This window comes from Calliphora vicina, chromosome 2, assembly GCF_958450345.1.
Source record: "Calliphora vicina chromosome 2, idCalVici1.1, whole genome shotgun sequence".
NCBI classification, from domain to species: Eukaryota; Metazoa; Arthropoda; class Insecta; order Diptera; family Calliphoridae; genus Calliphora; species Calliphora vicina.
This window is the reverse complement of record NC_088781.1, coordinates 59,432,938-59,457,930: the sequence shown is the minus strand read 5'-3', so window position 1 is coordinate 59,457,930 and position 24,993 is coordinate 59,432,938. Positions and strand designations below refer to the sequence as shown.

Below are 24,993 nucleotides of genomic sequence, written 5' to 3'. Positions count from 1 at the left end.
TGTAATAAAAAAATCCTTAAAAAAACTGATCCACCCAGCAAAATGAAGTAGAACAAGTAAAAGAGCTATTCGGCTGTGCCGAATCTTAATTATACTTATAAATATTTTTTTTTTTAATATTTTTAATTAACAAAATTAAAATTTTTTTTAAAAAATAGTTTTTTAATTTTATTTTAAAAGTTTTTTCCAAATTTTTTAAATTTTATTTTTTAGTTTTTAAAAATGTTTTCTTCTTTTTTAGAAAAAGAATTTTTGATAAACGATCCAGAATACATCGATATATTCTAAAAAAGGCCCTAACTCGTGTTTTTTTAAGTCTAGATTTTTTTGGCTAATTATGATATATGATCGATAAATGGAAATAAACGGAAATCTGGACTTACAAAAGAAAACACGAGTTAAGGACTTTTTATATTAAGACATCGATATATACTTTGTGGGGTCGCAAATGAAATGTAGAAATTACAAACGAAATGACAAACTTATATATGTATACCCTTGCCACTCATGGCGTAGGGTGACCTGAAGCTGTTCTAATTTTGGTGAAAAACCAATTCATTTTACTTTAGAGTATCATTGGAGGGATGTTGTTCATATTAGGAACTTTGTTCTTCATATAATACACGTTTATGATACTGTCAAATTTTGATATTTAGATGGTAATTCCAAGATATGTGCCCGGACAAAGGTCGCCTATACCCGCAATATGTTATTAACCAAAGAATAACCTATTGTTACGAAATTGTACTTGAATTCAAATATTGATTTAAAAGTAGCCTAATGCATTCAAATAACAATGCTGTAATAGCAAACTGTAACATATCCGTGGGCATTATTAACATTGAAATAAAAACTTTCAGTTGACCATTGATCGTAAGTTGGCAACGCTGTTTGCTGCGACCGTATATTCGAATTCGAATATTCAGTTAAAGAACATTATAGAAAGTACTCCACAGATGGCGTATGTATTAGAAACCTCTAGACAGTTAAAGAGAAATCTAGAGTGCAGATGGCAGTGTTATAAATTGTGGCAGAGGTTGCAGTCGTTAGTGAGTTTATCAGAGACGCTTTTCGAATAAACATCAACTGAGTGCCTTAAAGTGTGTTGTATTTTTCAAGTGGATTCGTGTACATTATAAAGTGTATCTATATTTCTGCGAATTTATAAAAGTGCATAAAAAACGTTGAGTGACTATTTAATTCTGTTGTTGTACATTTTAAATAAATAAAGAGTTGTTACAATTTTTAAACTACTAAACGGCTTTTATTTGCAATCAAAAGTATCCGGTTTACTTAAAGGAAATAAACAAACGTTTTGAAAAGGTTAAAACGTAAACTATTAACAATAAAATAATGTTACGAAGTTGCATTAACGATTTGAATTTAACGGTATGTAACGACTGTTTGCTACATTCAGCATATTTATAAACATTTCCAGTACTTGAAACTAACTACTAAACTAAAAACTACTAAACTGATTTTATTTTCAATCAAGAGAATACGGTTTATTTAAAGAAATAAACCACCGTTTTTAAAATGTAAAAACGTAACAATAATATTAAATTCAAGCTGTACTAAGGATTATGATTTTTAATTGATAAATTAATAATTTTTAATATATTGTTCAGATGCTTGCTACTTATCAACAATGTTGATAGCACGCAGTTATTAGCATTGTTTATAAGTATGACAACACTTATCCCCATTTTCTCAATCTGTGGTTAATTTTTATCGTGACGATATACTGACAGTTCTCATACAAAAATTCGATTAATTGGAAGTATATCGTTACGAAAAACCATAACCGGAGATTGAGAATATGGGGGTTAATTTTTAAGCTGCTAACATTAACATTGAATGCTCTAAAATTCGAATGTTCTAGTCCGTTAAGAACAATAATGATGCTGCTCAAAAGATTGCACTGTCTATAAATAGTGGCAGAGGTAACAGTCGTTAGTCAGTTTATTATAGGCGCTGCACAGTGGTATAGAAAAAAAAGATTGAAATAAATCTGTAACTTCTAAACGGCTAGTCTGATGTGAATAAAATTTGAAATGCGCAAAGGGGAAGTGTTGTTTGCGTTTTGAATTTGGAACTCATGGACCCACCAGGGGCGGGGCCAGGTGTCCCCAAAGTAGGAGAGCTCGGGTATATTCAATTTTAAAAACGACCCTATGTTCCGATTTCAAGTAAAAATTACATATATAGAATCTTCTTGTCGAGTTCTTAAAAAAAACAACTAAATATCGAAATATTCACAAACGTTAATAATATTACATAAGTACAAAGATTCCAAAAATGAACAATATCTATCCAATGACTCTAAGTAAAATTCAATGACAGCTTTTTCCTCACATTTTTGCTGGGTTTTAGTTCTCATATGTTTTGAAATTGTGGTTGGTCCTTCTATTCTTTACGCTTTTTCCAGATTAAAGAAATAACAGTTTAATTTAAATATTTTTCGTAAATGTCACCAAATTAGTTTCCTACTAAGCACTAGATGTCGCCACTTGTCTATAAAATACCAACAATAACAACCATGTATGTCAGCTGGCCAAACAGCTGTGATTGAAATTATACGTAAACAAAAAAAAACGAAAGAAAAGAAAAAAATTTTGCAAACTTTTCTGTTGTTTTTCTTTTGTTATATTAATAAGATTTTTATGCAAAATTTTATAGAAAATAAACAACTAAAGCAATATTTAAATAATTAAAACCAACAGGCTCAAGTTGTTCACTTTATAATGGCTTGTGAAGTAAAAACATTTGGCAACATAAAAGATTTTCACAAAGTGCAAGAGTACTTTGGACTAGGACATGGTGAGACATACGAATAAAATGTATATTTTTATCACAGGTCTTTTATTGAACTTTTCAACCTATCGAGAACAGATGATAATTGGTTGAATGGCATTAACTATGCCATTTCACCCACCGGTGAGGTGATTGCATTAGCGCAGGGTGAAAAGTTGGCCATGTTAAGTTCGTGCTGGGACAATAAGACGCAAGTGTCCACATACACCCTGAGTTGGTGCGGTGAATTGGAGAACCCCAATCAAATTGTAACTGCAATGGTTTGTTTGCCCATGTACGGCCGCAATGTGACCACTGGCGCTGAATGGACTTGCATAGCTTTTGGTCTCAGTTCGGGTATGGTGGTTTTCTACACAGACTCGGGTAGTAAAATATATTCACAAAGGTAATTTAAAAACACATATCGAGGGCTTATATTCAAAAAGGGATATCTGCAGAAAAAAATAATTTTAACTCTATATCGTTTCTTTTTTTTGGTTTTGCTATCTAAAAAACATTTTTAATTTGAATAAAAATTGGGCTCTAAAAACAATTCTTTATTCAAATGCAATATTATCATTAAAATAATGACAGTCCGAAGGAAGCAATATTTTCTAATCCTGCAAATACTGCCATTTCTATTTAGAAATTTTTATTCTTTAAGGATGCAAGGGGTTTGGATGGGTTAATTCATATTTTTTGTCAGACCGTTATGGAAAAACCTTATAATATCCTTTAATGTTTGTTTTAAAATAGCTCATAAAAAGACTCATAACCCAAAGCACGAATCATATTAACCGTAAGGTCCCCAGATTTGTTATCTAATTTTTTTTAAAAAAAATATTTTTTATTTATTTTATAATGTATACTTTACCTAGTACAATAGATGAGTATCGCTTGAGAACAGCTTGGACATTAAGTGGAAATGGGTTTGATAACCTTATTAATAGGTTAATGAATCAGAATTTTTTTGGAATTTATTATGTCACAGATAAAATCACAAATAATTTTATATAAAATGGGCAAATTAAGCTAAAACAAATTTTAATTTTTTTAAAATGTTGTGTTATGTATCGTTGTAGGTAAAAGTAAAGAGCTATCTACCATAAATTCGCGAATAAATGGTTTTAATGAATTCGTTAAACATAGATTAATAAATAAACATACATAAATTTAGTTTGAGAGATTTAGGAGAAGTATTTTTAACATATTTTAGAATATGGAATGGTTAAATAATAAATACAATAAACTGTTTAGCCCTACTATATAAGCCCACGATTTAAAATATAATTAACTTTAGTTTTAAAAGAGTTTGCTGTCTAAATTTTGCAGTTATCACGAAGATCCTGTACATGCTATTAAAGCCTATACACCACCTAGACATTCCGAGGCAGAAGCTTTTATTTACATTATTTATGATCAGTGTGTTTGTACCTTAAAGGGTTCCGATTTAATACCTCATTTAAACATTCTACGCAACAATCTTAATCGCACAATGGGACGCAGTTTAACTGCCTCCTCCAGTACACATTCTTTGGGTGAAATTGCCGATGTGTTGATGTATCAAAAATTCGTATTCCCGCCACGTGAGCGTAATACTGTTGTTAATGATGCAGTTATTGATCCTACCCAAGTGCCCAGTGTATTCGACCACTTTGTGGAGCAGTGTGTTACAAATGGTTATTATGCCCGTGTTTCTTCGACAACAATGCAAAGCTCTACGGTGTTGGGTATAGGAGCAGAACCATATTTAGCTTTTTATCATGCTGAAGAGGGTTATAAAGCGATTTCATTGGGTGAAGTGGCTAAGGACGTCATTGGCATGGCTTATCGCAACATTTTGGGCAATCTCTTTGGACGAGCTGCTCCGCCCACACCCTCACCCGAAGACCAGCCCAATCTCTCACCCAGTAAAGAACTAAAAATGCGTTCCAAATGTACTTTCTTTGATGGTAAACGAGATGGTCATACTATCGCCATAGCCCCGTCTGGACGCTTGGCTGTTGTTGTGGATAATTTGGACAGAGTTATGCTGGTGGATACACAGAAATCCGTAATTTTGAGAGTATGGAAGGGTTATCGTGATGCTCAGTGTGCCTTTGTTCCTGTTAAAGAGAAAACCCTAAAGGGAGTTCAAACATCACGCAGAAAAGCTTTATTTTTGGTGATTTATGCTCCACGTTTGGGTTGTTTAGAGATTTGGCCCTTACAATATGGTCCAAAAGTAGCTGCTTTCACGGTTAGCAAGAGTGGTCAGTTAGCTTATAATACACATGGATTGTTGGGTAAGTTTTTTACTTTTGTGTTTTGTTTAAAATATATCGAACAATTCAGATTACTATATGCACTTGTACAGGTTTTTATATATCCGTTCCGTTTTCAATTTCTACTATTTTCATCTGTAACTCCTAAAGTCTGTTTATATGTTGGTTGAAATCAACTTCACAAACCGTTGAACCGTTGAAACCGTTACAACCCTATAGGTGTGTTTGATGTCATTAACTTGTTGGAATCTCCAAACTAGGGGCACATTTTCTCACTGAAATAACTAATATATGGCTTCCATACAAATACATTTCACTAGACCTGTGTTAAATAAATTCAAGGGTCACTAACATTATTTAACAGCAAATTAGGACGGAGTAAGGTATCAATCACATGACTGAACCAAACTCTTCTATGGTGTGGTTAATTAACACTTTACTGTCTCCCAATCTACGTATGATTCATGTGACTATGAGACATATTCTTGAAAGTATTTCCAACAGGTTGTTATATTTAGAGTTTTGTCAAAAACAATGATATTTATTGGCCGATCTTATTTTCAATAGCTGGAGACAATCCCCAATATATTGGTAGATCTTACATTTCGCCAAGTTATTTCGGGACTTCGACAATTTTTTTTAACAGATAAACGGAAATCATTAAAAAAAACCATTGCAGCAATGTGAAAAAACTCTTCTATTTTGTATAATTTTCCCATAATTGAATAATATTTCTAGGTCTCTCCATCGACAGTAAAATTCGTGCCAACATCAATGCTTGTCTTTTTCTCGATCCCAGCGATTCGAGTGTAAAAGAAATACAAATACCCTTTCACTATGCTTTAAGCACAACTAATTCAGCTACATCAAAAGATATACATCTCTTGCGACGTCTTAAAAATCATTTACGCTCTACCGATGCCACAAAACTAAATATCGAAGAAATTACCTCAATGGCGGCTGATTTTCAAACCATCGAAGTGCGTCAACAATGTTTGGAAATGTTACTGAAAAGCAAACAACTACAGGCTCATGTATTCCAGTCCATTATTAATGCCTTCGATCTAACGCTAAAGCAACAGCTTAACGATCCCGAAAAGTATAATGTGAAGAATTTGGAGGAATATCAACAATTCCATGTTGTAGTACAGAACTATAAACGTTTGTGTATGTTCTACATGGATATGAAAGTGCCACAAAGGAAAGAACATGTAGAATCATTGGAATTAAGTGACAGCGATTTGGTGATAATCCAGCAATTAGTTTTACTTTTGAGTGATTCATTGGTTCACAAGCAATTGACACCGGAAGTTTGCAGTGATGCGGCTGCAAAAGGAGTGTCTTTTGGAGCAGAATTAGATGATGTCGGTGAATTTGTGGATTTTCTTAATCTCTTTCTAGTAGATAAAGAGGGAAGTATACCCCTATCAGCAGAAAAAACCCAATACTTTGGTGAAGTTAGTGGGAAATTATTTAATAGATTTTTCAAGTATGGCTTGTGTTTTGAACAATTTAAATTGGCCGCCGAAAAATCCCTAATACCCTGCCGTGATCTATTGGTTTTAGCTTTGTATTATTGGCTGGAGAAACCTTTTTGCTATAAAAATTGGTAAGTTTTTGTTTAAGTCTAATATATGAAGCTGTTATGTATTTTCATATATTTATTTTATATTTAAGCGATGAAGTAGTGGATGATATGTCTCGTTTAGCGGCCATGGTTAAAAGCATTTGTGATTTGGCTGGCGATGTGGTTAATAATTATGCCTACAATTGTATTTCCTCTTGGTGGCAATATGTACGAGAATTATTATTGGAAAGTCACAAGTCTTTGGGTTTATTAGTTGCTATTGTTTGCAAAACTGTGGCCACCAATATGAGAAGAGAATTTAATGATGTATGTTTATTTATTCTAGTATTTATTGTTGCTGAAGTAGTTAACATGTTTTTATTAAAGGGCTCCTGTGATGAACAGGAGGAAGAGGAACGTTGGGAGCGCATATCACATGATGAAGCCCAATGGGGTCTTTTGATTGGAAAATTGGAAGATATCGCTATACTGGGAGCCATATTAGAGTGAGTATATCCGAAAGGGTAAATAATTTTTTGTAAACAGCTTTTGGAGTGAATAATTTCATTCTTATATACGAAATTCCTCAACATTTAACTCAGACCACGTTCCCATCTTGGTCCCTGCAGAGAAGCCAAGAATTTTGTGGAAAAACTAAACTGTTTTCTGATTTTTTGTTAACCCATTTTCAATTTGTATTTATTAGGGTTTCTCTTATCTATTGTGAAATTAACTTCTTTTCAGATATCCCATCGTAAGTTTAGAGCCCGTTATGCCTGAAGTTCCTTACGATATACCGGACTGCAGTTTAAAATTTATTGTTAGCGGTGGTAAGGGCATTGTTACCGATCTAACCGCCAAGTGGCTTATAAACACTAGAATACATCCTTCAAAAATCCTTGAAATCGATAAAGCAGAAATAGTACAAGAAACTCCTAAAGACTCTAAAGGCCAAACGACAAGCACAAATGATTCAAATGAAAACGAAGACACCGAAAATAGTGAAACACAACAACCCATGCAATTAGATGATTCCGTATTAATAAAGTTGGCATTGCTAAGAAAACATTTTCCCTTCAGTTTGGAATCAGGTGTCTTACTAAGTCTAATGACATGGCATTACATGATTTATTGGAGTAAAAATCTAACTAGTTTGGAGCATTTTAGAGCGGCGCTCACTTGCCTGAAACAATTCAAAATGCCTGATCATGCCTTAAAGCATGGTATTTGTTGTATGTTGTGGCAAGCCACCTTGAAGTATCCTTTGCAATCTACAGCCAAATTAATACACAAAGTAGGTCGTTTACCCAGAGATAAAATGTGTCAGCAGGATATTGATATGTCGGCCTCGTGTGTGCCGGAGTTTTTGGAATTGTGCTTAGAGTTTTTGCAGCATTTCGAAGAGTCGTTGAATCATGATAAATTGGAACTGCAGTTTGAAATAAATTTGGCCGACGGTCCATTGCCTTTGCAATTTTTAGCTTTGCAACAACATCATGCTATAAAAGAACAGCTTAAGTTGCACTATGAGTTGACGGCTGTCTTGCATTTCATATCGTTTTTCCAATTGAAAATACCAAAACCTTTAACTACGGTTTTTGATGCCATGAGCAATAAAGCCTTCTTTCTCGACATAAACAAGGAATTAACATTTGTTTTGCCGCAACCAGATCTAATGCTACAGCATCAGCGCTGTGATTTTCTCAGCAAAGTGATAACATCCTCCATGGATTTAATAAGAGAAGATTTGGAACAGTTATACGTGCAGGAACATGTGGAATTTATGGAGAAAATATTAAAATTAGCTGATAGCTGGTGTTTAGACCAACAGCCTCTGAGAAGAAGACAAGTATGTATTTGATTTTTTTACTAAAACACACATAATGCTAATAAATTCTTATTTATTTAAGATTGTTGATTTGTATGCCCATGGGTTTGATGCTAATGCCGAAGATTTATTGAAAAATGTAACAGAGGATGAATTTATTGGTCGTATGCTATTGGAAATAGCTGGCAGACGTTTAAATCTCCATACAGATAATTCGCAAAGCGGCTTTTTAAAGGTGGCATCTGTAGGACATCAACTGCTGGGCTATTTGGATAATCTTGTAAGTGTGGCAGAAGTTTATTATCCTTCAAATATTAAATAATTCCTAGGTTCATCTTGACACATTCAAGTGGTCACATCTTACTCAAATTTCTACTTCACCAATTTTGATATATGCACCTTCTCCACCCTAAAACAGAAAATTGTTAAGACAATTTGTATTATTTATCCTCTATATGTATTGTTCTTTTCACAACAGCGCGAAACTGCAAATATGTCTTCATCTCTGCAAATAACTGCCTCTGAACCTCATGAAATCGATATTATTGCCTTGACTAATTTAGTTACGAATACAATAAAATTTTTGTCACAGAACGAATCAGCCAATATTCATATCGCTGCCCAAATGTTTGACGCTTGCAATCTGTTACAGCAGTGATTACCAATTAAGCATTAAAATGTGATGAATTTGTCGAACCAACCACCACCATTTATAATGACCTTTTTTACATAAATATGTAGTAATAGCTAATATTTAAGCATTATATTTTTCATTATTTATAAATAAACCCATACTTATATATTTATCATATCTTTTAAATTATAACTAAATTAAATAAATATTTATTTAGGTTGAACACCTGAAAAAACACAAAAGAAATTATTTAGATTTACTATATCTCAGTTTATCTACATGAAACTCCAGAACGACTCATCGAAGTATTTATTTTGGCACACAAATCTATAGAAAGATCCCAAGGATCGCACTGAAACATCCATAATCTTATAAACGTATCCAAAAGATCCTGTTGTGTTTCCAACGGTAATTTATTTTCCTTTTCTACGATAGGTGTAAATTTCTGAATATAGTTAAAGGCTAGCATGCACGATCTTCGATGTATTGGATCATGTAAGTAAGCTGTGTTCGCATTTACGAAGCTCTCTTCAGATATGTTGGTTGATCCGATGATAATACAATATTTTCCTACTGTCTGTAAGCAACACGTGACGATCCTTAGAGCATAATTTTGTTACATTTATATATTAGTCAACTGAGTTCATTAGCGATCGTGACCACAGTGAATCCGCATAGTGAATTTCTGATCTGCCAAACGTTTTGTATATTGTAAGGTTACCTTCCATGAGCAGTAATTTCCATTTTCTCTTCGGTAATATTTGTGTTACATCCTGTCGATATCAAATTTCACTCTCGAATAACAAATTAATATGGTCAAGTTCAAGACAACACTTGCAATTATAGTTAAAAACAAGACCTATCCTCATAGACGAGTTTGCTGAATCACCTAATTACAAGTACCTAGTTGATACTTCACAATTTCTGCGATATGAGTAACATGATTTGAAGCAATGAAGATTTATTATACGACATACTATTCGACTTCAACGTTCAATTCCAGCCTTACCACAAACTTCCTTTTTATGTTTAATTCATGGGTAACTCTTAGATAACAATTCTCTAAACAGCATAGATCAGTTTATATCGGTTGTCTTTAAACTCGACAAAAGACAGGACAAAACTCAAGCAGTTCATGATCCATATATTTAGGTTGTGCGTCAAACAAGACTGTAGGAGATGATTTTCTTTGAAAAGGCATAATAGGTATGTAGTGAATCATCTCGCGTTATTTCCTGGTTCGTATTGTTGGACCACTCTACCTGTTTTCCAACCATGGGTTCTTGATGAATAAATCTCCATAAACTTAACATCCGGCTTATAAAGTTTCTACGGCATTACCAAGAAAATTTCATCTGATCACCTTGGTTATGTTATGAAGGTTTGTATGCACACGATCACAGCCATTTGCCGTAATGAAAATCGTTGTAATCACTACGCTGCACTGTGTGGTAAATCACAAAAAAAGGGGTAACAAATCTGAATCTACTAAAATATGAACAAATTGTAGAGGAGAACATAGGCTCTAAGAAAAGGAAATTTGTGACTACCCTGTTATAATAAAACGTGAGATACATGGTGTCAAAGTCGTCCACTGGTAAAACTTTGTTAAGCTTGTACAGGACTCTAGTTGATCGTAAAAATTGCCTAGATTTTATATCACCTGGTCAGACAACTTATTGGCCTTCTGATCCTAGAAAATCCCTGATCTAACATATTTTGCCATATCAAAGAATTTAAATTACTGCAGAAATATCATATGAACTATCTTCTGACCATTCTCCCGTTATACGTTAAACTATTACGGCCAATATCAATCCTCTCATACTGAAGCTTATTTAAGACTGCTTGGTTGAAATATAGAAAATACATCAGCCATATCCACACTGAATACAACATACAGTGTGAGGAAGATATCAACGATTGTATCAGAGACTTCAAGTCTCTAATCTTTTCGACCTTGGATAAGTGCAAAATTCCTCCAAAACCTAAAATGTGTTTTTCTAAAAGAGGAGATTGTCAACACAACAGATCTCCTGCTGCTAAGCAGAGGCTGTCCACCACAAGTAAGAAACTAAAAAGTACTAATTACACAAACTTCTCCCTTTGGAAGGCAGCTAAGAACATTAAGCCACCGGTAGAGGGTCGAAGTCCAATAAGAAAATCTGATGGTACCTGGTCAAGTAGCGCAAATGATGAAGCCATAGTTTTCGCTGCATATTTAAGTAATGTGTTTCAACCAAATCAATTCAATGCGATCTTATCTCTAGGAGTTTTATCCGAATGATTGGAAAATCTTCCAAATTATAATGATACCCAAACCAGGACATTGACATTGGCATCATTCTACAGACCGATTAGCTTATTGCATTGTTTGTCTAAACTCTTTGAAAAAATAATCCAAGGGAAAATTTTAACATTCTTAAGTAGTCAAAGCATTATCCCAGATCATCAATTCGGATTCCGTGAACATCACGGAAGAATTGAGCAAGTTAACCACCTAACTCTTCGGCAATATTTCTAGATGTTGTTCAAGATTTTAACAAGGTTTGGCCTAAAGATTTAATACACAAGAAATCTTCTAGTACACACAAAATACTAGAATCTTACCTATCTGATCGCTTGTTTAGAATAAAATGCGGAGATTATGTGACAAGCGACTATGTGATAGGGTTCCTAATTTTCCGGAATTTTTTCTTTCCCGGGAGGAAATTAAAAAAATCGTTTCATTCCCGGGAACTTTTTAATACTAAATTAAACCAAAAAACAACGCTGGTGTATCTCAGGGAAGTGTTCAACGAACTCTGATTTGCCCGAGTTCAAAGAATTAACCACATCCAGCTTCTAATTTACACTGGCTAATCCACCATCAATCGATATTAAGCCTTAACTGCAAAGCCGTCCTGTATCATACAGTCATAAAACCAATTTGGACATACGGAATCCAATTATAGCAAACAGCAAACAATACCAGTATAGATCTCATACAGAGGTCCAAAATTCTTAGAAACACGACAGGAGCTCCATGGTACATAAGAAATAAGAACATCCACAGAGACTTAGATGTGGCTTTGGTCAAGGAAGAATTTAGAAAAACTCGTGAAGCTTATTTGTCAAAGAGTTCTGACTCAATAAAGAAAACATTAGATCTGGTTGGAGAAGTCATGGATTGAAATAACATTTTACGCACTTTCTTTCTCTGTTGTAACCAGCTAGTGTTTTTGATTTAGTTTCTTTTATGATAATTTGTATAAACTTCGTTGACATTCGAGTTGTTTGCCAGTAAATAACCGATCAAGTTCGGCCCTTGGGAGCTATGACTACCGACCAATGTCTTAAATCTAAACAAATGTGAAGCAATTATAATAAATGGTATAATATTAACAACATATTTTGAGTTAAATCCCAACTATAATAAATAACAATTATAAAATTTAATATATTTTTCCTCTTCACTTCTTTGGTTTGACCTCAGAACTAAAGACAATTGAAGTTTTACCAATTGATTTTCGAACTGCTTTTACCAACTGTTCATCCTTTAAACTGTCATGTCTAGCTCGATCATTGTCAGCTTTAATGGGCTTGTAAAAGTCCATATAATTTTCACGAGCTAATCGTCGAATGGTGGGGGGTGTCGTAGGCCTTTCTAAATCGCTAGCTTCATGAATTTTCAAATGTGTAAAGACTGGTGTATAGGAGGCCGTTATATCCAAATCAATGCGTTGCTCCGCCGCACTGCGTCCAGGTAATTGGAAATGTTTACCTAAAATTGGTTCACGCAACGGTTTACTATATAACCGTAAAGTTTCGTCATCTTCGGCTGTATCAAGGTCCTCTGGACGTGTTTCTCCGAAACCCATTTTAAATGATTCCTTTTGTTCACCAGTAATAACCTGAAATATGTTTAGATTAATGAATTGTTGAATAAATATTCTGTCCTCATTGAAGGTACCTACTTTCATAGTTGTAGAACTGGCCACTTTTTTAATATCGGGTGGCATGCGGTAATGACTGTTTCGCTCTTCCACTGGCTCAAATGGCGATAGTTTCATCCAAGGCAATGGTGTGCCTAAAGTACCCAAATATCGCCCGCCTAAAGACCACAAACGACACGAGCAATCATGACTACCTCTAACATAATTCGTATTTAAAAAGTTTATTTTTAAAACATTGCAAATTTCAAACTCTACTTACGTTATTAATATTTTTGGCAAATTAATAAACACAATTGAGTTGATGGCTTTAATGTGTCCTTTATAGGAACTGACTAACATGGGTTCCGGCTGACGACGTACTGCTCTCTTGGCTCTTGTTAGAAATCTATCATTGCGTAAAAATATGAATTGTAATCGTAGCACAGGTATGCACAATTCCACTTTTTCTTTTTCTGGTACGCTAGAAAAATTTGAAATTCCAACAGTGTGAATGTTGTATATTCACACAAAATGTATTATTTGAAATGAATCGTTAAGAAAAAATGTTAGTGGCCTTAGGAGAGCTAAAAAAGTTGTGTTGAGTGGTACTTTATTTTTGGAGAATATTCAAAACCCCTTGATACAATATAAAAATAATTATACATGTTTGGAATCTATAAATAGATCACAGAGATATTTGAGTTAGAGATTTTAACAATCGAATTGTTTGAATAATGAAAATTGTATCCGATGGAGTTTTAGCATTAAGAGGAACACAAATCATTTTTTAACCTCTGCGATAAAATATACAGTTATCTTCCTCATATCGTGTATTTTTTTATATTTTCCACGCTGTGCACATACTTCAACAGGTTTTTCCCATTGCCAAAATAAGGCATAAAAAGCTACCCAAACTTTATGTACCATCATCATCAAACATGTCATTATAATTTGGTTTCATTTTTATGAGGTTTTTTTTTGCAAACTTCTTAATAAATTAAGTCAGTCTTGTTTTACAAATGTCTATTTTGTGGTTGATTAAAAAGTTGTTTTCCTCATACAAAAGTTTCTTTAGGAATTTTTGTTTTACTAACATGCAAACCTAAATATAATAAGTTTTATGGAAATTCATATTTTTTTCCATTTATGTTCAAATGTCGTGACAAAACTCCCTCGTAGTAAAATGTGTAAGCAATTTCATTTTGGTGAAATTAGAAATGCCCTATAATAGGTTTTGGTATTTAAAAAATATTACATTTCTAATTTAATAATAATATATCGTACATATTCGGACCTTCATTCATATATGTAACATATTTAAGATACAATTAGCAAATATCTTTAAAAATAATTAGCAGTAAAGATGTTTCTCTAAAAATAACTTCTACATATAGATCATCAAGCTAAGACCAGAGTTTGCTACTGGTACTAATTAACAGGACCATGTTTATGTCATTTGATAATTTGTTGTGCTATTTCAATAGCAATTTGTTCTGCACTTTCCAAAGTCATGGAGAGTATGGTTAATTACCACCATCTTGTGAAATATTTAGAGTCCAACAATTTACTCAGCGACCGGCAGTATGGCTTTCGTAGGGGACGCTCTACGGGAGACCTGCTAGCCTTCATATCGGAAAAATGGTGTCGTTCCATACACCGTTTTGGCGAAAGTAAAGTGGTGGCTCTAGTATTTTCTAAAGCGTTTGATAGAGTACGGCATGGTGCGCTTTTAGTAAAACTTATTGCTTTTGGTGTCGGTAATAACTTCTCTCGATTTATATAGAGCTTTCTCAGAGATCGCACTATACGAGTTGTTATAGATGGAATCTCATCAAACGAGTTCAAGATCAATTAAGGGGTACCGCAAGGCTCCGTTCTTTCTCCTACTCTATTTCTTATCTTTATAAACGACCTTCTACGTTAAACTTCCAACCCTATATACTCTTTTGAAGATGACAGCAACATTTGCCATTCATATGCATTTAATTATAGCTAATTGGGGCAATGAGGCAAAACATGAATGATACGCTTAATCAAGATTTTGTGACAATCTCTATTGTGCAAATAGAGTCGATTTCAACGTACGCAAGACTAAATGCTGTATGTTAACACACAAACGCACAACAGATCATCTGTTTTCATGGGTGGTGCAAATACTAAGGAATCAGAAGCTCTTGATGTTCTAGGCATGACTATTCAGTGCGATGTCCGCTGGACAAAACACATTTTTCGAGTGTCGAAAGAAGCACTTGACTGCATCTGATCTCCTTACTATTTACACCACTTATATCCGATCTGAAATGGAATACAACTCTCAAGTGTGGGCCGGTGCTTCGAAGTCTGTTTTGGAGTTACTCAACCACGTACAGGAGAGGGCGAAGGTGCTTATTGGTGACAGTAGGGTATCTAGCACTATTGACTCACTGGAACATCGTCGCAATGTGGGTTGTGTTTCATTGTTCTACCGACACTGCAATGGTATGTGCTCTGCCGAAATTAGGGAACTTGTTCCCGAAACCCGTAGATTTTTGCGCAACACACGTTCTTTGGCAAGGGCTCATCAATTCGTTGTCGACTGGACAGTGAATCGCACAACACATTACAGAGAAAATTCGTTCTTTAGTCGTACTGTCCGTATGTGGAATAAGCTTCCTTCTACACTAGTCCCTCTATCCTCCCTCCAATAACCTATTTTCCTAGTTCCAACACAGTGCTTTGCATGAGTAGGGGTCATCCCCTGAGTGCTGGTACAAGAAAAAAGTCTTCAATCCCTACCCTGCAGTGAATTCTATGACACCAACCAGGATTCTTTACCTTAGTACCAGCGGCCAATAGCGCACCTCTCCATTAGTCCTTAGAATCAAAATGTCAGAACTCGTTCAAGAGTAATACAAACAGATTGACATGTATCAGCTGTTGAACACATTTTTAGAAAATTGCAGGATCTCGTCCAAACCACTATATAGAACCAATATTCGGGATTTTTTGATTTGGATCATCGTCACTAAAAGTTTAAAAACCCGATTCAGAAACACGGACGGAAAATGTATTTAAATATTTGTATATTTAAATAAAAGTGTTTTTCATAAAAAAAAATTTTAAAATAATTAACCGTCTCTGTTTCGAATTCGGATTAAAGTATCCTAGGAATGCTATGATACTTTAATCGTGCTGACTTTTGACCAATGCAATATATAAATTAATGGACGTTAGCAAACGTTTTCTATAGAAGATGGGTAATGATCGAAATTTGGTATTAAACAGCGAAATTTTTTGGGATTCAGAGCAGCGTTATTATTGTTTAAGTACAGGATACAATGTATAAGTTTAGAAGTATAAGAGTTTCGGAGGTACACACTTTAAAATTATGAAATACTTACCAATAATTCTGTACTTGCCAAATTTTGACATAGCCCATAGCTGTACCTGTAAACAAATACCGATTTTTGCGGTCAGTGGCCATTGTCAAGACACAGTCACCAGTTTTGTGGATGGCATAAAATTTATTCAAATAACCGCCACCTTGATGGTGGGAATATACTTGTATCACTCCCGTTTCTAAAGCTACAAAAACACTACCTAAAATTAAAAATTCGAAATTAAATGCTAGCATCTCATAAGTATTTTCCTCAAACTTAAACAAATACCATGTTCTCTTGTCATGGGACGAGTTTGTAGAAATAATACCGCTTGCACCGACATGGGTAACACATGTCTCTGGCTCAGTATGGGTGTCAAAGTATGTCTCTCTCCTAAGAAATTCTGTTCTTCATCAATTCCATCATCTGCTACAGCCCATCTTGACATTCGTTTATTAATTTCTCGTATTCTTTCAGAGATAGACCTTCGCACATAACGCGACACACTTATATGACTCATGCGTTGAGCTTCTTTGATTAGATTATTATCTTCTTCGATAACAGAAGGACGATTATATTTCAATTCAATAAATTCGGAAGGTTGTGCCACACTATAACGTCTATAGGGTTGGCCGGTTTCGAGTTTCCAAAATATTAATTCACCTGAATAGGTTGCGGTGACAACACCTTCACCCAATTTAACATCGGCACAGGTTATATCGTCCGTATGAAACATGGGCCATTTTTTTGGATCACCATATTCTCGACCCTCAACATCGTTAAATTCGGTGACTTGTTTATCCCAGCCTACCGCTAAAATTCTGAAAGAAGTGAAATTTTATTTCAAGAAAAGCACTATTAAAAATTTTCAAATTCCGCAGTGATCGGATTTCTTCTATAGATAACTTGTGAACATAAATATTTCAAAAATACCTACATACATATAAATATAACAAATTTATTTTTAACTCTTATACTTAAGCTTCCAAAATCTTAGAATCAGTGGGGCAGAATAAACAAATTTTGGAAATTAATTTGTCATTTCTAACTGGATAATGTGATATCGAAAAACTGCTATTACTCTCTGCATAGCAGAAAAAAAGTTTGTTAAGAAACTTATTAATTCTTTCATATTTCTTGAAAGGTATCTCTACAAAGATACCTTTTAAATAGAAAACGCCTAAAATATGCGAACAGATGTTTCCCTGGGCCCTTCCGAACTCAAGCTATTTTTTAACGAAATTTTGAATTTATGCTAGGTGATCTAAAATCCCAAAGCTTCCAAGGGTTCCAAAATAGGCAACAATTTTAGATACTATGATATATTCCAAATCATTTATATTATTCTTTTACCAGCCCCGGACCAAATGTGAAATTTATTAAAAGGTGTACCGACATACAAAGTTTCATTGCGATATATTAACGATTTTAATTTACCCTATTTGTTCTAATATCCCAACGCACGGTCTATAAATAACCAAGCTATAAGCGAAAAGCGGATTTTAATAAAGTAAGCTGGTTTTTAAATTGTTCAACTATTTTTTTCCGAAATCTCCTCCAATCATATTCACCTTTCCACCACCCATATAACTGCAGTCACCTCATGCTCCGGTTTTATACTCATATTGCGAATACACACTGCATTATTATAATTCCAAATCTTAAGGGAACCATCTCGGGCTCCAGTAAGCAAAAACTGTTCCAATGGATCAAAACATGCAGCGGTTATTTCTATATCAATATGTTCACCATACAACTGTTTTGTATGACAGTTTTTAATAATAATTTTACGTCTGCCTGTCCATGGATCCCATACAATAATGAAACTGTCCAAGCCACAGGTCACAACATTCCTAAATAGACGATTGTACAAAACCACCGATACAGGAGCAGCATGTGTATTACCATCTGTTAGATCTACCCGCACACGTGGATTACATTTAACGGTAATTAGCTTACGACCACCCACCAAGAGTAACCTCAAATGTGAGTGATAGTAATAAACCAAATCGGTTTCGGTCGGTATCAGTCTTACTAAGTCACCATACGTTTGTAGTAAGACATGTTCGGTTAAATCCCAAACTTTTATAATTTTCTGATAATCCACACTATAAACTTTCTTCTCTTCCGGCTGTACAAAGACCATAACAATGCCACCATTATGACCGGTCAATATGCCCGAAGGTTCGCCAGATATATAAACATCCCAAATGCGCACAAAAGTATCGGGGCCACCCGTCACTACAATATTATTCTTTTCATCCACAAAGAAAGTGGTAACACCCTAGAATTATAATTTTTAAAATGAAGAAAGCTACAGCCGCATATACATTCATCTTACCAATGGAATACGAAATATTGTTTTATCATCTCCATTAGCCACAATTAAACCGGGACAACGTCCTCTATACTTTTTAGTGTTACGATATTCAGCTGCCACAAAAATCGAATTTAAACGTATCGAATAAAATACCTGTTGAATCATTTCAGTATGGATATTCAAATATTCTCGAATTTTAAAGGAAGGTAATTTACCCTAGAACATCAAGTTATTAGTATTATAAGGCACTTCTCCACACTGAAGTATTTAATAAAAAAAAAAAATACCTTTAAAATGTCAGTCCAGAAAACTTCAATTAATGCTGCTCCCGGTTTAGACTGAAACGGACCCCTAAGATGTGGTGTAAATTCCAAAATTCGAACATTTCCACCATAATCTCCCAGTATTAAACGTGAGTTACATTTGCCTTTCGAATGAAAACCATAGGCCATACAACAGACTGCTAAAGGCATGCTGCGTATAACTATTCGCAAAATAAATGTGGAAGCTATGGTTTCGTGAAAACGCAACTCTCTTTCAGTGGAAGATGTGCAAACTATACCAACATCGGATAAAGCTTGAATACACAAAATCCATGTGGGCATTTTTAAGTGCACTGTAGAGAATAGAATAAAGCCATTTTTATAGTGATCTAATTATTCAATTCAGAATCAGAGATTTATGTTAAGCATACAAATTCGTTTTCATTTTGAAACGAATTTCAAAAAACCCCTCTGGTAATTTTTGTAATGCAACATTCGTAAACAAGATTTTTTGTGAGTTTTAAGTCCTTCAAAAAATGTCCATTTAACTTACAACTTTCCGACATGCCACTGCGCAAAGGCTCCAATAGCGGTGTCCAAAAACGTATTTGACCCTCCTTACTTCCCGTTATCCAAATTCCCGTATTTTCTGCAGTATCATTTATAGCTAAATTTTGAATTTTATGTTTTTCCGCCTCGGCCTGTTCATCCATATCCTCATCATTCTCCTGATTTTTCATTGCTGCCTCCACTTCATCATCGTCCACTATTAAATCGGATACATTTTTCAACAGACTTATGCAACATACAGCTGATCTATGTTCCGATTTCTTGACAATTGGAGCTGCTGATATTGGTAAAATCAACGATTCCTTTTGACTCGAAGGATCATCTTCTTGAAATCCAAAAATAAGATAGGAAACAAATTCATTCCAATCACATTTAAAGTCACGATTTTGATTGATCTTCAGAAATAAACGATTATATTCGATATCGTTGAACGTAATATTTAGTTCTTCTAATTCTGTGCGTAATTCTGCATACGTCAGTTTTTGTTTCGCCAAGAAACTATTGTGTAAACGTTCGATTTCATCTGATTTCAACCATTCGTGTAAACGTTCCGGTCTTTCGGTCCTGTCATGGGAGCATTCCGAAGACAACGTTTGATATTCCACAAGAGTTTGGTCTATGTATGAACCTGAATATTCCATATTATCCATTGTTTAATTATGATATTTTTTCTTTCCAATTTAATGAAAATTATTTTTTAATATTTTTAAAATGAAAATTTAGAAAGTGAAGAATCAAAATCAGAGACTAAAGTTGGTATAAATCTTAACCGAATATAAAATTAAAAAGTTTCGGATTACGCCGAATATTGCAGATCCTAATAATATCTATAATACACAGTGGTGCTGATTACCATATATCTTCAAGATATCCGTATACATATAAACAATAATTATAAGTACACCGAATTCTGGTCCGACGTAATAGTTTCTTGTTACTGAACTGACCTGTTTTCGGAAGTTTTACTTGATAAAAACCAACATCAGCAGTAAGTTTGTTTAGAAGACTTCTAATATTCGTCTACAAGATAGATAATCCACTTTAGTAATAACAAATTCTCAAGTCACGTTGTGTAAACCGAATCCAAGTAGCGCTTTCGTACGAATTCACATTTTGTTCTGCAAATCGAATCGCTTTCAAGTAAACAAACATGTAAAACATTTTTGAATTTCCATGTATAAAGCATAAAAATTCGAAAGATTTTCTTTTCGAATCAAATGACACAATAACCCCCAGTAAATATAACAATTTTATATATTGAAATGGATTTGTTTCCTTGAAAGTAAAAGGATCAACTACAATTCGCTAAAATATGTTCATTAGCTTTTAAAACGAAAACATTACACGGATTCGGTTTACAGAACAGCGTTATTATATGGGGGGTTACAGCGAAACTCAATCCGAAAACGGAAATGCTCGAAATTGTGTACTAAATACATTGTAATTCGAAACGATTTCCTTTCGAATCGAATTAGGGAGTAACCCCCTGTTCTTTTTTCTAATAAAGCCAAACATACAATTTTCAGAAATAATGACTAAATCCCAAATGTAATAATTGTATTCAAAACACTTCTAATTAGTTGCCAATAAAATAAACAAGTTCTTTTATATTTTTTACCTAAAAAACTAAATTTATTTAAAAATTCTATAATAAAGCCTTTATATAAAATAAAAAACTTAATTACATTTACAGACAGCGAGCTACTAACTCATTGATTTCATTACCGCGATCACCATATTCACCGCCACGTTTAAAGGGAACTGAAACTTTATTTTTCCAACCTTCGCGGGGACTTGACAACTGCAACGAAAAAAAACAAAAATGAATTTATTTTCACTATTAAACCAATTTTATGGATAACTTACCAAAAATGCACACATGAACTGAGTGACTGCTTGGAAATTAGGACCGACTGTGAATATTTCATGAATTATATCTTCCAAACAGATGATACCATTTTCACCCAAGTTCTCCTCAATCATGGTGTTCGACTGAATGGCTGTCTTTTTGCCATTGACGCGGGCAAAACCCTTCTTAAACACCAACTCACGTATTGTGCCAATATTGGGATAACCATAAACCACAAATGGTTCTATCACCTTCAAAAGTATTTGATTCTCTTTGTTGTTCTCCAAAAACACAGCATTCTGACGTAGATTTAAATTTAAAGACTTCATTATTTTATTTGTGGTTTCGTCGAAGATCTTCTTGCCAGCATGTCTCATCACTAATAACAACTTTTGGTTAACCTTTTCGGCATCATTTGTGTCCAAAATGTTACTGCATCTTACAGTTCTTTTGATACGATTGGCGGTGCGCTCTGCCTTCAGGTAGTTCATAACAAAAGATTCAGCTCTACGAAACTTGTGGTGCTTTTTAGCTTTAGCTACACGTTCAGTTTTTAGCTTCTTTTTTTGTTCGAGTGTCGCCTTGTCCTGTAGAATGCGACGTTTACGATGCGTCAAAACTGAGACTGTTTTGCCAGGTAGTTTATTGGGAACGGCATATCTGAAATATTTAACAAACATTAATATTAATGATTGAAAGCGTTATATTTGTATCACAATAATTACTTTTCCATATTTGTTTAATTTCTATTAACTAGTTAATGTATAGAATTCAAGAGAAATTATTAAAATATAATATTTGTGGCTGGAAATAAACACGTGCGACTGGTGTTTTCTTTTAAACGACAAATGAAAATAAAAAAAAATACTCAGAGTTGCATAGAATGGTATTAAATAAATATGTTGCCACTGTAACAGAATGGTAGTAGTCAGTTTAATCATCACTGACTGTATTATAATTTAAGGTAAGAGGAAAAGTATTTTCTTAATAAAAATGATTTAAAAAATTGTAAAATAAGAAATTCATATTTGAAATTATAAGTTAAATTTGGAATCTTATTTGCATTCCTAAATTAATAAAATCGTAAGTATCTCCTAAAATACTTATTCGATCACAAATGTTTTGATACAAAGTATATTTTTTAACCTGAATTTTTTTCACCAAAAATGTTTCTTTTTGTTGACAGAACACTGTAATAGGCCGCGATATCCATAAGAATTCAGAATACTATAAAAATTTTCAACAGAAATGCAAACATTTCCACTCATGGTGGTTAAATATTTGAATTATAACGGAAATTTTGTGCTTTAAACTCAGTTGTTGATAAATAAGTAAAAGAGCGAGATCAACAAACACCAATTCTGTACCACCGCATCAATAAACTGTAGATTTCAATAAACTCATTTACTGCAATTAAAAATGTTGTATTTTTAAGTCCTTATTCTTAATCAATTTATCAAAGATTTATAAAACAAATTTTGTTTCATAATCCTTTTATAAATTTATTAGTTAGGTTACTATTTAAATTACTTATATAATATTGGTAAAGTTTTTTTAAAGTTAGCGGTACTTACAATTGCATCGGTAACGGTATTTACGGTAATTGCAGTTACATATATCGGTAACGGTAGATTGGCGGTAATGGTTGTTGAGCTGAAATGTTATTTTAGGGTCAGCGGTATCCAATTTTGATTTTGGTATTCATTAAAAGTCGATTTCTTTCGAAAATTTTTTAGTTGGTAATTATTATTAATAATACAAAAAATTACAAACAATCAACAACTATTAATTAGTTGATACAAAATAATATAAATGAATTGTATACACAAAACTTTGAAGTAGATTTATTTCAATTAAGAGAATTTCTGATGTAAAAAGGATAAAAATCGATAATTGGGGATTATAATAAAATAATAATAATATGGTAACCTTTTTACCAAATGGGACTCTGCCCAAGGCGAATTTATACAAGGTGAAGTCAGTCAATCAGCTGATTACTTTTTTGCTCTCTTTTTGGTTCTAACAGATGTCAAAGCTTGTTTTTATATATAAATATCTACATATTCTAAGCTTATTAACAAAATTATTATTTCTTACATAAATAAGTAAAGCCCTCACTATTCAATTATCTACAGTATATTAAGTTTTAATACATATGTATTTGTTTAATTTTTCATTTTTGTTTATTGACATTTCTTAACCCAATTGTTTTTGTAGAACTGACACCACCAAGGCGAATTTATACAAGGTGGAGTCAGTCAAACAGCTGATAATTTTTTTTTTAGCTTTTTGGTTCTAACAACTGTCAAAGCTTGTTTTTATATTTAAATATCTACATATTCTAAGCTTATTAACAAAATATTTATTGTTTACATAAATAAGTAGAGCCCTCACTATTCAATTATCTACACTATATTAAGTTTAAATACTTATTTGTTTAATTTTTCATTTTGGTTTTTTGACATTTGTTAAGACCAATCGTTGTTTTTGTAGAACTGACACCACCTTGTATGAATTCACCTTGGACACCACCTAGTATAAATTCGCCTTGACTCTGTCGCTGTCGCAGCGAACATACATTTGTGCTTGAATGCAGACAGTAGCTTCAAGCACCCAATGTGAAATTGCCATAAGTGCTTGAAGATTACTAATCCCCTTGGAGGAGAGCTGGATATCATGCACATAAGATATACATGCATGTGTTCGTGTGAAGTGACAGGTTTGACGTTATTTTTTGGCGCCAAATTCACGCAACACAGAATTTTGTTTGTTTTGCAAAAGCAAATTTATTTACATTACAGCTTTTGTGTTGAAAGTTTTGTTTATTTATTTGATGTGAGAAATAAGGAAAAAGCGAACCGGTCGATTTCTTGATAATCAAACAGTCATCGAGCTCTATTTATATTAGCAATACAGAATTATAAACAAGTGGATCTGTCAAAACAATAAGTGGCATCTCAAGAGATGTGTTTAGTAAAAATTTCGCGCGCAAAACAAAAAACACAAACAAATCAATATGCACAAGCAGACACACCTATAAATACAGTTAATGGGAAGACGATGAGAGGGAGATAGATATAATATATTAACGCAACACACACAAAGAAATATATTTCCCTCTTATATGAAAGAACAAAAACAATTTATAAAAAATGACGAACGAATGAATTCCATTGGACGGACGGACAGACACATTATAATAGAAATTATTAAAATCGCAATAGGCAGGCACGTCAACGAAATTTTCTACCAGTTCAACATAAAATATAACAAGAACTAACACATGTTTTGGAAGTCAGTATGCCAAAAATTAAGAACAAATATTCCAAGTGTTTTTGGTGTAGATAAGAGGAACTGAAATCGCTATATATACAAATTGTAGAACAAACCTACATAGTTACATACAATACACGTTTAGAAAAGAGACAACAAAAAATAATAAGAGCAAATTTTACGTTTAAATAAATGAAATAGAGAGGGGTTGCATTTCCTTGTACGTATTTGACTTTACACAACAAATAAACTACTAATTTTTCTGTGCTCCTGATTCATTGGAATCAGAATTCAAAATGTTTAGTGATTCTTTGGGTACACAATAATATCGTTGTTGTTGGGCTGGTGTTGATTTGATG

The 24,993-nt window shown here is 33.6% G+C and overlaps 3 protein-coding genes across 3 annotated transcripts; 1 reads left to right on the top strand and 2 right to left on the bottom strand.

The window, feature by feature from the left end:
• Positions 1 to 2,652: 2,652 nt before the first annotated feature.
• Rab3-GAP (Rab3 GTPase activating protein) lies at positions 2,653 to 9,256 on the top strand. Its single transcript, XM_065499340.1, has 9 exons — positions 2,653 to 2,820; positions 2,893 to 3,199; positions 4,126 to 5,078; positions 5,796 to 6,666; positions 6,735 to 6,951; positions 7,012 to 7,130; positions 7,369 to 8,473; positions 8,535 to 8,732; positions 8,931 to 9,256. The coding sequence occupies exons 1-9, from the start codon at positions 2,745 to 2,747 to the stop codon at positions 9,108 to 9,110; spliced, it is 4,026 nt and encodes a 1,341-aa protein (XP_065355412.1). The 5' UTR covers positions 2,653 to 2,744; the 3' UTR covers positions 9,111 to 9,256.
• Positions 9,257 to 12,538: 3,282 nt separating this feature from the next.
• On the bottom strand, positions 12,539 to 20,162 carry LOC135951468 (WD repeat-containing protein on Y chromosome). Its single transcript, XM_065501122.1, has 9 exons — positions 19,496 to 20,162; positions 18,967 to 19,295; positions 18,701 to 18,895; positions 17,931 to 18,643; positions 16,648 to 17,180; positions 16,381 to 16,579; positions 13,281 to 13,481; positions 13,043 to 13,217; positions 12,539 to 12,979 (listed from the first exon to the last, which is right to left on the bottom strand). The coding sequence occupies exons 1-9, from the start codon at positions 20,160 to 20,162 to the stop codon at positions 12,539 to 12,541; spliced, it is 3,453 nt and encodes a 1,150-aa protein (XP_065357194.1).
• Positions 20,163 to 21,112: 950 nt separating this feature from the next.
• On the bottom strand, positions 21,113 to 22,221 carry RpL7-like (Ribosomal protein L7-like). The gene is made up of 3 exons (XM_065499722.1): positions 22,087 to 22,221; positions 21,379 to 22,021; positions 21,113 to 21,313 (listed from the first exon to the last, which is right to left on the bottom strand). Exons 1-3 carry the CDS (start codon positions 22,092 to 22,094, stop codon positions 21,200 to 21,202), a joined length of 765 nt encoding a protein of 254 aa, XP_065355794.1. The 5' UTR covers positions 22,095 to 22,221; the 3' UTR covers positions 21,113 to 21,199.
• Between the last annotated feature and the right edge of the window lie 2,772 nt (positions 22,222 to 24,993).

Coding starts and splice junctions, on each gene's coding strand:
- Rab3-GAP (XM_065499340.1), top strand. CDS start 2,745: ATGGCTTGTGAAGTAAAAACATTTGGCAACATAAAAGATTTTCACAAA. Junction 7,131..7,368: donor ATACTGGGAGCCATATTAGA/GTGAGTATATCC, acceptor ACTTCTTTTCAG/ATATCCCATCGTAAGTTTAG. Junction 8,474..8,534: donor AGCCTCTGAGAAGAAGACAA/GTATGTATTTGA, acceptor TATTTATTTAAG/ATTGTTGATTTGTATGCCCA.
- LOC135951468 (XM_065501122.1), bottom strand. CDS start 20,162: ATGGATAATATGGAATATTCAGGTTCATACATAGACCAAACTCTTGTG. Junction 19,296..19,495: donor CAGTGGCATGTCGGAAAGTT/GTAAGTTAAATG, acceptor TATTCTCTACAG/TGCACTTAAAAATGCCCACA. Junction 16,580..16,647: donor TCCCATGACAAGAGAACATG/GTATTTGTTTAA, acceptor TTTTAATTTTAG/GTAGTGTTTTTGTAGCTTTA.
- RpL7-like (XM_065499722.1), bottom strand. Junction 21,314..21,378: donor AGTTCATGTGTGCATTTTTG/GTAAGTTATCCA, acceptor TTTTCGTTGCAG/TTGTCAAGTCCCCGCGAAGG.